The sequence below is a fragment of the Phalacrocorax carbo genome, chromosome 21 (genome assembly GCF_963921805.1).
Source record: "Phalacrocorax carbo chromosome 21, bPhaCar2.1, whole genome shotgun sequence".
In the NCBI taxonomy this organism is placed as follows: Eukaryota; Metazoa; Chordata; class Aves; order Suliformes; family Phalacrocoracidae; genus Phalacrocorax; species Phalacrocorax carbo.
In genome coordinates this window covers 4,501,023-4,515,737 of record NC_087533.1, presented here as the reverse complement: position 1 = coordinate 4,515,737, position 14,715 = coordinate 4,501,023, and the positions used below count along the sequence as shown (strand labels likewise).

The 14,715-nt window shown below is 51.6% G+C and overlaps 1 protein-coding gene and 3 non-coding genes across 4 annotated transcripts; all 4 read right to left on the bottom strand.

Moving 5' to 3' along the window:
• Nucleotides 1-7,644: 7,644 nt before the first annotated feature.
• Nucleotides 7,645-12,980, bottom strand: HSPA8 (heat shock protein family A (Hsp70) member 8). Its single transcript, XM_064470734.1, has 9 exons — nucleotides 12,828-12,980; nucleotides 11,847-12,056; nucleotides 11,117-11,322; nucleotides 10,868-11,020; nucleotides 10,210-10,765; nucleotides 9,679-9,881; nucleotides 9,160-9,358; nucleotides 8,641-8,873; nucleotides 7,645-8,125 (listed from the first exon to the last, which is right to left on the bottom strand). Exons 2-9 carry the CDS (start codon nucleotides 12,049-12,051, stop codon nucleotides 7,928-7,930), a joined length of 1,953 nt encoding a protein of 650 aa, XP_064326804.1. The 5' UTR covers nucleotides 12,052-12,056; nucleotides 12,828-12,980; the 3' UTR covers nucleotides 7,645-7,927.
• Nucleotides 8,459-8,555, bottom strand: LOC135316721 (small nucleolar RNA SNORD14). Its single transcript, XR_010375984.1, has one exon. It is a non-coding gene; the product is annotated as a small nucleolar RNA SNORD14 (small nucleolar RNA).
• Nucleotides 9,442-9,538, bottom strand: LOC135316720 (small nucleolar RNA SNORD14). The gene has a single exon (XR_010375983.1). It is a non-coding gene; the product is annotated as a small nucleolar RNA SNORD14 (small nucleolar RNA).
• LOC135316722 (small nucleolar RNA SNORD14) lies at nucleotides 9,957-10,049 on the bottom strand. The gene has a single exon (XR_010375985.1). It is a non-coding gene; the product is annotated as a small nucleolar RNA SNORD14 (small nucleolar RNA).
• Nucleotides 12,981-14,715: the final 1,735 nt, after the last annotated feature.

Here is a 14,715-nt window from a genome sequence, read left to right as displayed (position 1 = left end):
GGGTTCACCCAGCTTTTCCACCCTTGAATCATGAGGCCTGTGTGATTTTCGAAAGGCCCTTGGGTGTCAGAGAGGGCAGGAGTGTGCCCTGGGGCAGCTGATGAGAGTCCCTGGGATTTCTACAGTTCCTTTGATTCCTATGGGGCTTTTCAGTTACAGGAATTAAACCCTGGTTTAATCTGCCACTCAGAGGAAAAGTGAAATTAAAAGGAATTCAGAGGACTTGGCCCACTTTAATAGAAAAACAAGCCCAAAGCCCACAAAGATAGTGCCAGCAACAGCTCTTGCACCTCTAGATGTTCAGGAACTGAAAGCAGCTCCCCAAAAACACATTGTCTCTGCCGTGACCCTGTGCAATCCCGTTACACCAGTACAAGGTGCTTTAAGCTGCCACATTACGGAAACACACCCAGGGAGAGAGGCAAATGCTCAGTGTCAGAGATGCAGCGACAGACTGTGTTTTGCCTATCATACTTTTAAGGCTGCCTCAAACATTTAGGACCAAGTGGGATGCAGCCGTGCTCTGGTTATATGATAAAAGCCATGTAATTGTTTTCATTCTCATGAAAAAATTCAAGAACACTTTGGAAGGAGAATTTCCTCCCTCCTTTAGAGGCATGAACAGCCTGTCTTTGCATAAGGGGAGGATTTTGGTCATAATAATCAGCCTATTTCATCCCTAAACCCCAAATGAGTGAAAAAAAGCAAGTAACTCCATTGGCCAAATGGGAAACTGAGGCAGAGGGAAACTGAGGCACGGAATGTCTTCCATAAAGGAAGAGATTGAGAGTCTTCTCCCCCCAGGCAGGGCTGACAGTATTTTCTAGCTTCCCTGCCAGCAAACCAGGAGTGACCCTGCCATGGCAAAAACAGGTCAGAGAGGACACCAGGGTGTCCAGTTATTATTCGGGATGATCTGTTAACGCAGGCTCACTTGTGTATAAATCCCGTCTCTCTGTGCCATGTGAGAGGCCAGTGTCGCTGAGAGCGGCTCTCCTGGGATCAATACACAGAGAGCCTTGGCAGGGGAAGAGCGACCACTTGGGAGCATTGGACAGTTTAAGAAAAAATAAGATCAACATGGATTAGCAATAAAACTTAAAGCTTGCTGCATTTCCTAAATGGAATGGTAGAAGGGCTCATATTTGATAACCATTAAATGGTTTAATGAAATAATTATAACCCAGACTCCTGAGCCCGGTCACAATCAATAACTATGAGCTCTAAGCAACAGCATGATCCAAGTTCTGCCATTTTCACAGTGCTCCCCAGCAGGCAGAGTGTGTGGCTATAAATGCGATTGACAGTAAAGTTGCATTAAAACATCCCCATCAAGGGCAATAATAGATTAAAGGCTACTGAGGCGCTGCAGTTGGCTGGTCAATATGCTTTATTTTCTGCATCACCCCCAATTTTGCCACCCTCCCGCATACTATTAGTGAGAGTCGATCTGCTGTCAATGACCAGCCCTGGCAAAAGATGCATTAATGCATGCTCACAAAAGCAGTGCGCATGGCATTATCACTTCACTCGCTTTCAAATTACAGCCTAATGCTGTCTCCAGGCAGCTTGTGACACGTTAACACTATGTGCGATTTGTTGGTATCGGGCTAAATATTTCATGTCTAAAGATTTCATCAGAGATTTGATGACAGAAATAAACTACCACCCGGAGGGAAATCATTCAAAATAATAGAATTAGGCATTGTTGGAAAATCGACAGAAAAGGGATGATGATGTGGGATAGAGGAATAAGAGCAGAAGAAGCACGAGGGGAGAGGGAGGGCTGAGGAGTACCCATTTGCCTGCTAACTAAGGCAGGGCTGCTAATAAATCCAGTGACTGGGCAGAGATTGCAGATCAGGTGACTGTATGTACCTTGCTCCCAGGTGCCATCCTTAGGCGCTGTGTTGCCGCTTTTAAATGTCAAAGAATCCCACGCGATACATGGAACGCAGGTGGATATGGCCAGAGTTTTGCTTTATTTTCTGCCAAAGCCCATAAGCCAGCCCATAACGGGTATGTCTTTGTATCCCTCTGCCACAGGTTGTATTGTCCTTCAGAGCTAGTGGAAAGGGGCTTGAAAACCGAAGGCACCGACCGATCTGAGGAAGAGCGGGGCAAGCAGTGGCAGAGCAGCCCGTCCCACTGCAGGGCTCCGGGCTGACCCCCAGAAAGCAGGGGCAGGAACTGGGGGACCCCACGAGCTCGCCCGCAGCCGCTGCTCAGACACTGCTCTGCACAGGGAGTGTGGGCTATGCAGCCCTTGGCACGGCAGGACCCGGGGGATCCCACCTGAGCGGCCAGCCCTCCATCCCGTGTGCCAGACAGCCCGGACGGCCGCTGCCGGCTACCCGCACGCCTGGGGACCTCCACCCCGCTCCTGGCCAGGCACCCCAAAGGCGCTGGGCAGCCCTGGCTTTGCAGCCTGGCGGCTAGCAAAAGCCTTTATTCGGGGCAGACTTGGGTGCACAGCTCAAAGACAGCTAACCTCCTATTAATGCTTGCTTTTTGAAGGCCCCAGGACCTCTGCATTGACTACCTCCTCCAGCAAGCGCTCCTGGCTTTCAGCCTGAACAAAACAGCCACAGAGTCAATCCTGCGATGAAAAAACAGGCACTTGACCAGAGAGAGGAGACAAGTACTGAGGCTCAGCAGCGAGCAGGCTGCTTGGCCCCTGGTTTAGCTGCACTTTGCCTTTACACCAAGCCCTTCTATGCTGCCCATTTCAAACCACAGCTTTGATTCATGCCCTTTCATTACAACCAGCTGTTGCCACCCACCACTGAACACCCAGGTCTCACTTTTTCTGAGCTGTTTTTATAATTATTTTGTGTGTGTGTGTGTGCTCCTAAGGATTATCTGAAAGAGTTAACAGCACCTTTGCAGTTGTTGTGGGTTAAGGGGTTCCTTCTTCTCCAAGGTAGGAAAGTCAAGTGCAGCGTGGTTAACTACTCTTAAGGCTACTGCAGATTATAAAACTGGATTTGCTGGCAAAACATGAGCATTTAACCCCCCCAAAAAATATGCTTTCGTCTTCTAGAAAGTGTGTAAGCTTCTTCAAATGTCCCTTTCTTTGCATTTTGCAATATGTGTAGGAAATAAACTGGGTCTGACTCCCAGAACAAACACAGGTTTCCCTGCATCAATAGCAGAGTACTTAATGTTTTATAATAAATCTGTGCAAGGAACCCAGAGCTTTTTTCTTACCTCTGTTCCCTGACTCACAGTGTAACCCTTAGGCTGTGGTTTTCCAACAAGCTGAATTAGGTGCTTGAACAGAGCTGACGCGGCTGCTTAGAGAATCGGCCTGACTCTACCCCAGCTACGGCTTCCCACCAGTTAGCAAGAATGCAGCGCTCCCCCAGCTGGGTCACTGACTCCAGCAGGAACCTCCTTCAAGTCCAAACCTGGGCTGCATACCTCTATCCCAGTTCTATCAAAAAATAAATGCACTCTGTCTCTCCTTCTCACACATATATACACGGAGAAATTTGGTAATACCCCAAAGCAGAAGCTTTTACAGGGGCAAGCCAGCAACACATTCCTTGCCTGTTCTACAAAACAGCCACAGCACCCTTCATCTCTGAAAACAGACACCAAAACTTTGAAAAGGAAAAGAGATGTAATTCACCTTGGTGAAGACACCCAGAAAGCAGTCACCAGAGTCCAAGCAGGCTTGTAAAACAAACACCTGAGCTAATTCCTGCCTTGAGAATGGGCTATGCAGCACATTGTGTTACCAGCAGCAAATTCAGCCTCCTCTGGTGAAGTATCAAGTAAAAACCCTCCCTTAAGCCTATTTACCAAGACATTTTTTGTGCTTGCCTCCAAGACAGACAACACTGGTCACTGATAGATCTCAGTTTAGCTGGACTTTACTCCACTGACTATTCCTTAGCCTCTAAAGCATTTGAGAGTAGCTGCAGGGAGAGGCTGCCCCCGGACACCAGCATTTCAGACCCCCGCACTTCAGTATGGAACCGTGCAGGACTATTCCCCCAGCATTTCAATACCAAGCAGAGAGACTTGGAAAAGGCCCTCTGCTCACCACTGAGGCTCCAGTGGGAAGCTGCAATGCTAAATTCAAAACGAATGGTCTTTCCTTTACAATGTTGCTGTTATGGGGCTAAGGCAACACGACGGCTTTGGGAAAAGCAACCTGCGTGAGCCTTTCCATGGAGATGAAACCCCGGCAGCTTCTGAGGCCCCCCTAAATAAACTATGAATTAATTTGGCCCTTTGCAGTAAGGCAGTAACCAAAGGACGTGAATCACATGGCCAGCTCCTTCATAGCCCTTAGAGGAAGGGAATAACTGGGCAGATCTTACAAGAAAGAAATAGGTGTTATCACAGGCACAGGAGCTGAGCGGCCCCAGATCAAGCCATTGCAATAGCTGCCTTGCTGGAAAACTTGCTAGTTAGGAAAGCTGGGAACCTGAACGGGGAGTTTGCCTCCTGCAGAGCTCTGCTGTCCCTGTCAGATGCAGCACACTTCTGTTTGCCCCTACAGAGACACACCTTCCTCACCAGTAAAGCGAATAAAGCTGAGTACCCTGCCGCTTCAGAAGAAAACAATATTCTCAAAAGATGCAGGAAATAAAATTGTGTAGATTTACCTGCATTTGTTCCTTTGCCTCTGTTCTTGCACCCAGGGCAGCAGCAGAGAAACATGATGGCCGCAGGTGGTTGCCCTTGACATTAGCCTCACCAGGTAGGGGTGTGGAGGATTCCAGCCTATTAACCAATCTGCGCTTAATTGAGAAACACTTGTAACAGAAAAAGAAAAATCTTGAATTTAAGTTTTTTAACAGAGAAAAAATTGAATTCAAGTTTTTAAAGAAAAGAAAAAAGAACTTCAAGAACCAGTTCCCCTATTTTGCACACAAGTCCTCAGGCTTCTTTGCTGTTCTGAACGAAAAAACTCACAAGTTTGACACTGTTTTCATTCATTTACTTCACTAAAACTGCCTACGCTGTCGTGCAAGTGTCGGCAAGAAGCAGCCCCTCCTCTCCCCTGCTCAGTCTCACATCCCCCGTGGCCTGACCCTCAGCCGGTACCTCTGCTTGTCGTAATTGCACTGTGCAACCTCATCCCTTAGCCTGACAGGACTGGTAACTTTAAATCATAGCTCTGACAACCCCCAGGAATGCCTGCCATTAAAAACTGTGCTGGCTTAAGCCACTGTTTCTAAAATACCCTAGAACACCGCTCTCCAATTAGCATTTTCATTTAGTGTCCCCTATGGCAATAAAGGCATTGCACACTTAACGGGCGATGCTGCGACAGACAAAATTAAATGCCATAAATATTTGGGGGGGGATTTAATTCAAAAAAAGGGGGCAGGGGGTGGGGACGGGACCAAAAAAGGCTCCTGTTCGCCGTGCCGCGGTCAGGTGCTGCCACCTGATGGCCGAGCGCCGGCAGGCTGCGCCAGCCCCCGGCGGAGATGCAGTGCCGTGCCAGCGCGAGAGCATGGTGCCCCCCCCCCCCCCCCCCCCCAATTTTGTGAGAAAGTGCTGGAATTAAGGTTTCAGTTATTCCTCAGGCAGTATTAGTAAATTATATTATCCTCCTGGCAACGCAAATGACATTGCAATCAGCAGGCACAGACAGCACGGGGGTCGCAGGGGACGGTCGCTGCCCTGCTCACCCGCTGTGCTGGCTTTGGCTGGGATAGAGTTTGATTTCTTCAGAGGGGCTTGTACAGGCTGCGCTTGGGGTTTGAGATGAAAAAGGGACGTGATAGTTATTGCTGAGCAGTGCTTATGCAGAGCCCAGGCCCTTCCTGCTCCTCCTCCCCCCAGCAAGCGGGCTGGGGGGCACAGGGAACTGGGAAGGGACAGCTGACCCCAACCACCCCAAGGGATGGCCCAGCCCACGTAATGTCGTGCTCAGCAATAACAGCTGGGGGAAGAAGTCGGGGGGACACGACGGTGGGGACGCACACGCGGTCAGAGAGCTGGCGTTTGCCCTCCCAGGTCACCGTTAGGCGTGAGGGAGCCCGGTTTTCCTGGAGATGGCAGAACGCCGAATTCCTTGTTTTGCTGTGCTTACACATGCAGGCTTTACTTTACCTGTCTTTATCTCTTTCACCCTTCTGATTGTCTCCCCCGTCCCACCGGGGGCTCCGTGGGGCCGAGCTGCCGGTGAGGCCTCAACCACGACACTCGCCTCGCGGCTGAGGGGAAGGCAACGGATGTGGGTTTTCTGGATTTTTAGAAAGGTTTTTGATGCCGCCCCTCATGGTGTTCCTTCTGGAGGAGTTGCCCAGCTGTGGGATGAGCAGGTACACGGTGCCCTAGTGAAGAGCTGGCCACACGGCAGGGCTCGAGGGATTGCAGTGAACGGGCAACACCTGGCTGGCGACCCCTCACCAGCGGCGCTGCTCAGGGCTCCGTCCTCGGGCCACTTCTGTTCAATATTTGAATTAATTTTCTGGTGCGGCCTCGCCTTGAGTACTGTGTGCAGTTCTGGGCGCTACAACTCAAAAGGGATGCGAAGGTGCTTGGATGCCTCCAGAGGGGAACACTGCTGGAAGGCACGGCCTGTGGGGGCGGCTGAGGACGTGGGGCTTGCCTGGTTTGGAGAAAAGGAGGCCGAGGAGCAGCTTCGTTGAGGGGATTGGGTGAGGGAGGTGCTGGTCGCTTCTCCCTGGGATCCAGCGACAGGATGCATGGCAGCGGCTCTGAGCTGCCTCAGGGGAAGGCCAGGCTGGGCATGAGGAGGCATTTCTTCACCAAGAGGATGGTCAAACCCTGGAGGGGCTTCCAGGAGAATGGTGCCCCCCCAAACCTGTCAGTGCTCATGAAGCATTTGGACTGTGCCCTTAATGACTGGCTTTAACCTGGCCAGGCAGTTGGACTGGGTGGTTGCTCCCAGTTGCTTTCAACCAGATAGCTGATTGCAGAGATGATTTTACGGACTGTGGCCACAATTTAAACTTGCCATTCCAGTATGCCAGGCTTCCCTGGGAGCAGTACTGCTGGTGCTGTATGTAACATGTTACATACATGTGCTAATATATGCACTATTATGCAACGCTAGCAGTACTGCAGAGGTGGCTGCCCAAAGCCACCTCCCACCCAGCAGTGACTTCTCTACACAACCACCTCTGAATTCACCTTCCCAGGAGGGGATAAATGCTGCCAGGGCCAGAGGGGGATTATCCATTTGTTATTTTTGAAGATGCTCTTTCCTGCCACAGGTTAAATGTAACTAGCTCTGGGAGCTCTTCTCTGAAGAATATACTAGACTCAGCTTTAATTACCCCCTTTTTTTTTTAGATACGCTGCATACATTGCACAGGGAACACCTTTGCTGTGATGGTGGCTGCTGTAATCCTCCACTACACTAAAAACTGGACTGTAAGCTTAGCCTATGCTGCCTCTGAAAGCAAGGCTCCTGTGTCACCTGTCCTCCAAAGCACAAGGCTGAACATGACAGCTGGCTACAGCTCTAACAGAACATGAGGCAGTTTCCAACAGGAAACCTCTCTTCTCAAGGCTCCTTCAGCTGGAGCCAGCACTAACCCTTGTGGGTTACAGCTCAGCTAGTATATAGAGATCTTCATTGACCATTAGGTTTACGTTCACTTTTGTTTTCCACACCAGCCCAGTCAGAAAGAAGCAGAGACAGAGAGATTGTGATGCCCATTAAATAGTTTTTATTCCTTAGGACACAAATTGCATTTCCACTTGTATACAGTACTGTAAAGTGCAATGGTATATTCATCTCTCCCCCCCTGTGCACATATTCAAGTATTTTAAATGCCCAGAAATTTTTTATTTTTACAGCAGCTCAGTTATGGAGTTTTGATCTGGCAGAATATACCCAGATGTGCCTACAGGTTTGGGTCCTTCAATCTAACCCCCACCCGGGGGCCCCCCAATACTAACTGCTAGTGGAATGCATCTCTCCAGGGCTTTAGTCCACCTCCTCGATGGTTGGTCCAGAAGAAGCTCCGCCAGACGGAGGAGCTCCACCACCAGGGAATCCGCCAGGCATCCCTCCGGGCATGCCGCCAGGCATGCCTCCCGCGCTCTGGTACAGCTTGGTGATGATGGGGTTGCACACCTTCTCCAGCTCCTTCTGCTGGTGCTCAAACTCCTCCTTCTCAGCCGTCTGAAAAAGGGCAACAGCTCAGTACCCGCTGCTCCCACTAAGCGAGCACAACACAGTTCACTGGCACTACATGGCTTATGTATTCCAGAGCCTGGGCTTGGTTTTAGGCTGTCTTCAGCCCCAAGTCAGACTTGCACTGGGTTAGACACAAGAGCATTTGTTTGGTAGGTTGGTTTTGTTGGAACTAGACCAATTTACAACTCCCTTAATCACTGCTAAAGCTTACAGTGCTCCCAGAGCAAGAGGACCTTGCTAAGGTTAGAGAGGATCGTACTTGCAAGCCAGCCAGTCTCAATTAAGAGGAACTGAAAGCCATACACTTGCAAGCTGTGGTCGCTCAGACATCCAAGGAAGGTACTTGGACCAACACAAGTCTTTCGACTTCTGGTGGAAACTACGAATGGCTTTGGAATCACTTTCATCACAGCAACCAGTAGTTCTCCTCCATCCTCTTGAGCTTTCTTTGTAGCTCAGAGACTAGAAGTAACACTGACCAAACACGGAATGTGACATACCTGATTCTTGTCCAGCCAGTTGATGATTTCATTGCATTTGTCCAGGATTTTCTGCTTGTCTTCATCGGAGATCTTGCCCTGGAGCTTCTCATCTTCAACTGTAGCTTTCATGTTGAATGCGTAAGACTCCAGGGAGTTCTTAGAGGATACTTTATCACGCTGCTTCTCATCTTCTGCTTTGTATTTCTCAGCTTCCTGAACCATCCGCTCAATGTCTTCCTTGCTCAGCCGGCCTGCAGAACAGATTTCGCATCAGTTCTCATTATCATCCACTGAAGTTACTGACAGCCCCCCACACTACAAAATCAACACTTTTGGGCAGGCAGGCCCATGACTACCAGGTGCCTGCATCTTCAGCCACTCCACGGGCCTTCTTAGAAGCTCACGGATTACTGCACTAAAACAAAGGCCCACTGCACACACTTTATAGCCAAGTGTCGATCACAACAAAGCAGAGCCTAGCAAGCCGAACTTAAGCAGGTAACCACTGTTCCACCCTCAGAAACGTGCAATCCTTACCCTTGTCATTTGTGATTGTGATCTTGTTCTCCTTGCCCGTGCTCTTATCCACAGCAGACACGTTCAGGATGCCGTTGGCATCGATATCGAAGGTTACTTCGATCTGAGGTACGCCTCTGGGAGCAGGGGGAATACCAGTCAGCTCAAACTTGCCAAGCAAGTTGTTGTCCTTAGTCATAGCACGCTCTCCTTCATAAACCTAGTAAGAAGAGCCAGCAAATTAAGTCAAATTTGACCACACATTAATAAATCATAACAAGTTGTTATCCTGAAGTGACATGGTCGCTCAGACATCCAAGGAAGGTACTTGGACCAACACAAGTCTTTCGACTTCTGGTGGAAACTACGAATGGCTTTGGAATCACTTTCATCACAGCAACCGCCTATTTATTAGCACCCCTTACCAACAGCATGGGCAAGACCTCTGGCCTAAGAAACTTCAAGTATCAATCACTGAAGCGCTGGGCAGGGCCTTACAGTTATTGAGCACATCAGTTTCCCCCAGCGCCGCTCGCCTACCTGGATCAGCACGCCAGGCTGGTTGTCCGAGTAAGTAGTGAATGTCTGCGTCTGCTTGGTGGGGATGGTGGTGTTCCGCTTGATCAGCACTGTCATGACACCTCCAGCCGTCTCAATACCAAGGGACAGGGGAGTCACATCCAGCAGCAGCAGATCCTGTACGTTCTCAGACTTGTCTCCAGAGAGAATAGCAGCCTGAACAGCTGGGGAAGAGAAAACCATTAGGAGGCCTGCAACAGATACACAGTTAAGATGCACACCACAGTTAAGCCCATGCCTCGCTCAGACATCCAAGGAAGGTTTTTTGGCCATCATTAGTAGACTTCTGGTGGAAACTACGAATGGCTTTGGAACCTGATTCATCATTGCAAGTCAGGGTAAGCTCCTCACTGCTTGGGTAGCCTTACTGATTCAGGTGGGAGACCTAGGGCCTACACCAATAATGCTGAGACTCCAGCTCAGGCAGCACCCAGTTCCCTAACACCAACGCCCAGCAGTTTTAGCACAGTTTGTGTGAATTTTTATCATTACCTGCACCATAAGCCACAGCTTCATCAGGGTTGATGCTCTTGTTCAGCTCTTTGCCGTTGAAGAAGTCCTGCAGCAGCTTCTGAATCTTTGGGATACGAGTCGACCCACCAACCAGCACAATGTCATGGATCTGCGATTTGTCGAGCTTGGCATCCCGCAGGGCCTTTTCCACAGGATCCAGGGTGCCGCGGAACAGGTCGGCGTTCAGCTCTTCAAAGCGAGCTCTGGTAATGGACGTGTAGAAGTCAATACCCTCATAGAGAGAGTCAATTTCAATACTGGCCTGCGTGCTAGATGACAGAGTACGCTTTGCACGCTCGCATGCGGTGCGGAGGCGGCGGACTGCTCTCTTGTTCTCAGTGATGTCTTTCTTGTGCTTGCGCTTGAATTCAGCGATGAAGTGGTTGACCATGCGGTTGTCGAAGTCTTCTCCACCCAAGTGAGTGTCACCTGCAGTGGATTTCACCTCAAAGATGCCATCTTCAATAGTCAGAATTGACACATCAAAGGTGCCACCTCCAAGGTCAAAGATAAGAACGTTCCTTTCAGCACCAACCTGCAAGGAGAGATCAATTTTCATAATGCAGTTCATTTTCTACTGCTAGTTTAGCAGCTTTACTAGTTGGACACCAGGGAGCGCAGCCACTCCATAGCATACCTTTTTGTCCAGACCATAGGCTATGGCAGCAGCTGTCGGCTCGTTGATAATTCGCAGCACGTTGAGCCCTGCAATGGTTCCAGCATCTTTTGTAGCCTGACGCTGAGAGTCATTGAAATAGGCTGGTACAGTCACGACAGCATTAGTAACAGTCTACGAAAAAGGCAAGCAAAAACAGTCAGTTACATATGTTAGCTAGTCTCATGTACAGAATTATTGATTACATTTCACTTGAGTCCTAAACCTCACCTTCCCAAGATATGCTTCTGCAATTTCCTTCATTTTGGTTAAAACCATGGAAGAAATTTCTTCTGGGTAGAAACTCTTTGTCTCGCCTTTGTACTCCACCTGGACTTTTGGTCTGCCAGCATCGTTCACCACAGTGAATGGCCAGTGCTTCATATCAGACTGGACAACTGAATCATCAAATCTACGCCCAATCAACCGCTTTGCATCTGGAAAATAATAATGGCCATATTAAATATGTTCATTCACAAAGAACGTGATGTTCTCCCTTAAAAACAATACATAAAACCCTAGAATGCTATACTGAAGATCGAATTATTACTGCCTCGTCAAGACCCAGCTGCAGGCACCAAGTTCCACCTCTCGGATATGCACAGACTCACTGTATCACCTCGCAGCCACCACAGCCATGCTACAGCTGCTGCTCCATAAACCAACAGTGCAGTCTAGGAATTAGACCGAGACACTTAGTCAAGCCCACTTAACACTAACTGCCAAGAACAACCTGCAGCGATTCAAGGGTTTAAACTAAGCCATGTACTTTCCCAGTACATAGTAAAAGCTTAATTATTAGTAATGCAGTTTTATTACTCACACTAAAAACAAATTAGGAGTTAATTTTCAAGAGGAAGCTTTAACCCCGTTATCAGTGAGTCATTCTTGTAAGCAGAGAACACGTAGCATCACCATGCTAAGCTTCTGTACATGAAGTACATCAACCTTACAGCCTTACCAAAAACTGTATTGGTTGGATTCATTGCGACTTGGTTCTTTGCAGCATCGCCGATCAGCCTCTCTGTATCCGTGAAGGCGACGTAGCTCGGCGTGGTCCGGTTACCCTGATCATTGGCAATGATTTCCACCTTCCCGTGTTGGAACACGCCAACACAGGAATAGGTGGTGCCAAGATCGATTCCGACAGCTGGTCCCTTCGACATCTTGTCTGAGAGGGAAAGAAATGAACATTGCACTGTGAAATTCAACTCGGGCTAGCGTGTCTCGCTGCTGTCACCCCACGCTTTGCCGGCGGCCGCTCTCCAGCGCGTTAATGCATTTAAGAGCTCGGCCGCTGGGTGGCCCACGCGGCGCGGGACTACACCTCCCGTCACGCACCTCCCCGCCCGCACCACGTGGCGGGGGGCGGACATTTTAGGTGCCGCAAAGCATGGTCCCGGCTTCCCCCCGCTCCGGGCGGGCTGGCACGGCCCCAGCCCCACAGCCGCCCACCCACGCCCGGGGGCCCGCCCCCAACCACCGCGGGGCGCTCCGGAGAGCCCGCTCCGTCCCCACCCGGCCCGGGGACCGTAAACCCCGGCGGGCTCCTCCGCCCCGCGGGCACAGCTCCGCCTCTCCCACACCCTCCCCGGTCGTTCCCGCCGGGAGGGAACCTGGGCTCCGGGTCTCCCCCGCCCTCCTCCCCGCCGCCCCGGGCCGTTTGAGCCACACAAGAAGAGGGACAGCAACAAATCGCCGTGAAGGCCGACTTAGGAGGGGACAAAAGGGGCAACAGCGCCCACCGAAAGGAGAAAAACCCGCCGGGGCAGCGACCAAAGGCCGCCCCCCAACCCCCCACAACGCAACCCCCAAGCCCCACCCGATCGCCCTCACGCGATGCCCCCCCCACCCCAGCACCGGAGCCCCTCGGGCACAGGCCGCCCCCGACCCCCACCCCCACTCCCACTCCCTTCCCCCTCCCCGCGGAGGGCCCCGTTACCTGAGCGGCACAGAAAGGCCGAGGCCCAAGCCCGGACCCGCACAAAGAAGGACGGCTACGGCGAAAAGCTGCTGCTGAATGAGACCGGTGGGCGCCCGTCCCGCCGCCTTTAAATATCGCCGCAGAACCTTCCAGAAGCGCCCGCCCCTTCTCTCCGGTCCAGCCAATCACCGCGCGTATTCCCCCTCCCTTCCAGCCAATGGCCGTGAGCCGGAACCCGCGCCCGCCGTGACGTAGGCAGGAAGGGGGCGTGCCCACCGGCCTGCCGGTATTCTCGAACCTTCATGCGCTTTCGTCCCCCCCACCTCAACCGCCCACCGCTGCGCAACGGGCGGGGCCGGAGCTTTGCGTGCGCGGGAGCCAATGGGAGTACTGCAGCGGCCGCATCCGGGTGACGGCACCGACGAGCGTAGGCCGAAGGAGGGGGCGTGGGGGGTGGCGAAGGGGAAGACACAGCCAATCACAACACGGCGTCCGTAGGCTCGTTTGCATATTCCGCGCGCGGCGGGGAAGGCGCCTGGGGTAGATGGGGTAGATGATGATTCCGATGGCGGGGCTGGGGGTTAATTTGCATAGAGTGTGGCGGGCTGGGGGCAGCGGGGAGCTGGGCACAAAATGGCGGCGCCGCGCGGGGGCCGGCGGGGAGGTGCTGCTGTCCGGCCCCGGCACTCCCCGGGCCGCCTCCCGGCCCCGGCCCCGGCCCCGGCCCCTGCGGCGGCGAGAGCGCCGGGCCCCGCAAGCCTGCGAGCGGGCTGGCGGCGGCGTTGCTCTGGTACCGCTCCACACAACGACACACGATTAAACACAATTCACAGCAGAATTAACGGGTCACATCCAGCCAGAAAGGAGCGTTTCGCTTTCTGACAGGAAAACCGGAGGTGCAAGGGGCCCACCCCGGGGCAGAGCCTGGGGGTCGCCCTCTGCCCTGGCAGGAATGATGGCATTTCTCATTTTCACTCTCGCAACTGACGTTTCCCAAAGGTTTCCTGCAGTGTTTGCTTCCCTAATTCTCGGTATAATGATCTATACCAGCAGCACATTGCTGCTCTGATCATATTCTGCTTAACGAGGCAAAAGGCAACGTTCGATTTCTCCCCACACCCTCATTCTGGCCCAGGCAGAGGAAGCCATATCTTTCCCCACAGAGCAGAATCCACCCTGCCCAGAGCTGCCAGTCTTTCTGTTTAATCCATCCTAAATTTTTGCCGTCCGTAATCAGTGCTAAAACACCAAACCAAGCTACGGGACAACGTGACGTCCCTTTGCATGACGGCACTGCACGCTCAGCGTGACTTACTTCTGTGGAAAGGAAACAGAGGCTCTGAACAGTGTAAAAGTGTGGCTGTTCGGTGTCCTTGGGGATCAGGCGAGCAGATGGGAGACTGCAATCGTTTAGCTGGTCTCAGCGCCTTAGGCTGAAAGCTGATCAGAGGTCATAAATCACGTAAGGCCAGGCCCTAGGAATGCTGTGAATTGCATAAAATGTTTACATGGCATAAAACACTGAGTGAAAAAGTCCGAGGGAGCTACTAGGGAGAGGGCTGCACAAAACCCGTATCCTGGCCAGCCTCTGTGACCCTATCCAGCAGGAAAAAGGGCAAAGAAACTTCTATGATTGGGGGTAAGAACTGCACAGAAAAGGATTTCTGGTTTCCCTGGGCTCCTGCGGCAGATACGGTGGGAGTGCTGACCCACGGGAAGTGACTCGCATCAAGCAACAGGCTCTCCTATTCTTGCTCTGCCACACACAGGGCTGGAATCTTAATGTGGACCTTGAGGTGACAACAGAAGGCACAGTTTGGAGTTGGAACTTGGGTGTACAAGGTTAGAGATAAGAGGTGCTGCAGGAAAAGGGCTCCATATCATAGAGCGCTGTCGCTCTCCCCCG

Bases quoted from the DNA above. Each gene is read 5' to 3' on its own strand.
- HSPA8 (XM_064470734.1), bottom strand. From the start codon at position 12,051: ATGTCGAAGGGACCAGCTGTCGGAATCGATCTTGGCACCACCTATTCC. The intron at 11,323-11,846 runs GTAAGGCTGTAA...ATTATTTTCCAG, and splicing joins TCCAACCAATACAGTTTTTG to ATGCAAAGCGGTTGATTGGG. The intron at 9,882-10,209 runs GTAATGATAAAA...TCTCTTCCCCAG, and splicing joins AGCTGTGGCTTATGGTGCAG to CTGTTCAGGCTGCTATTCTC.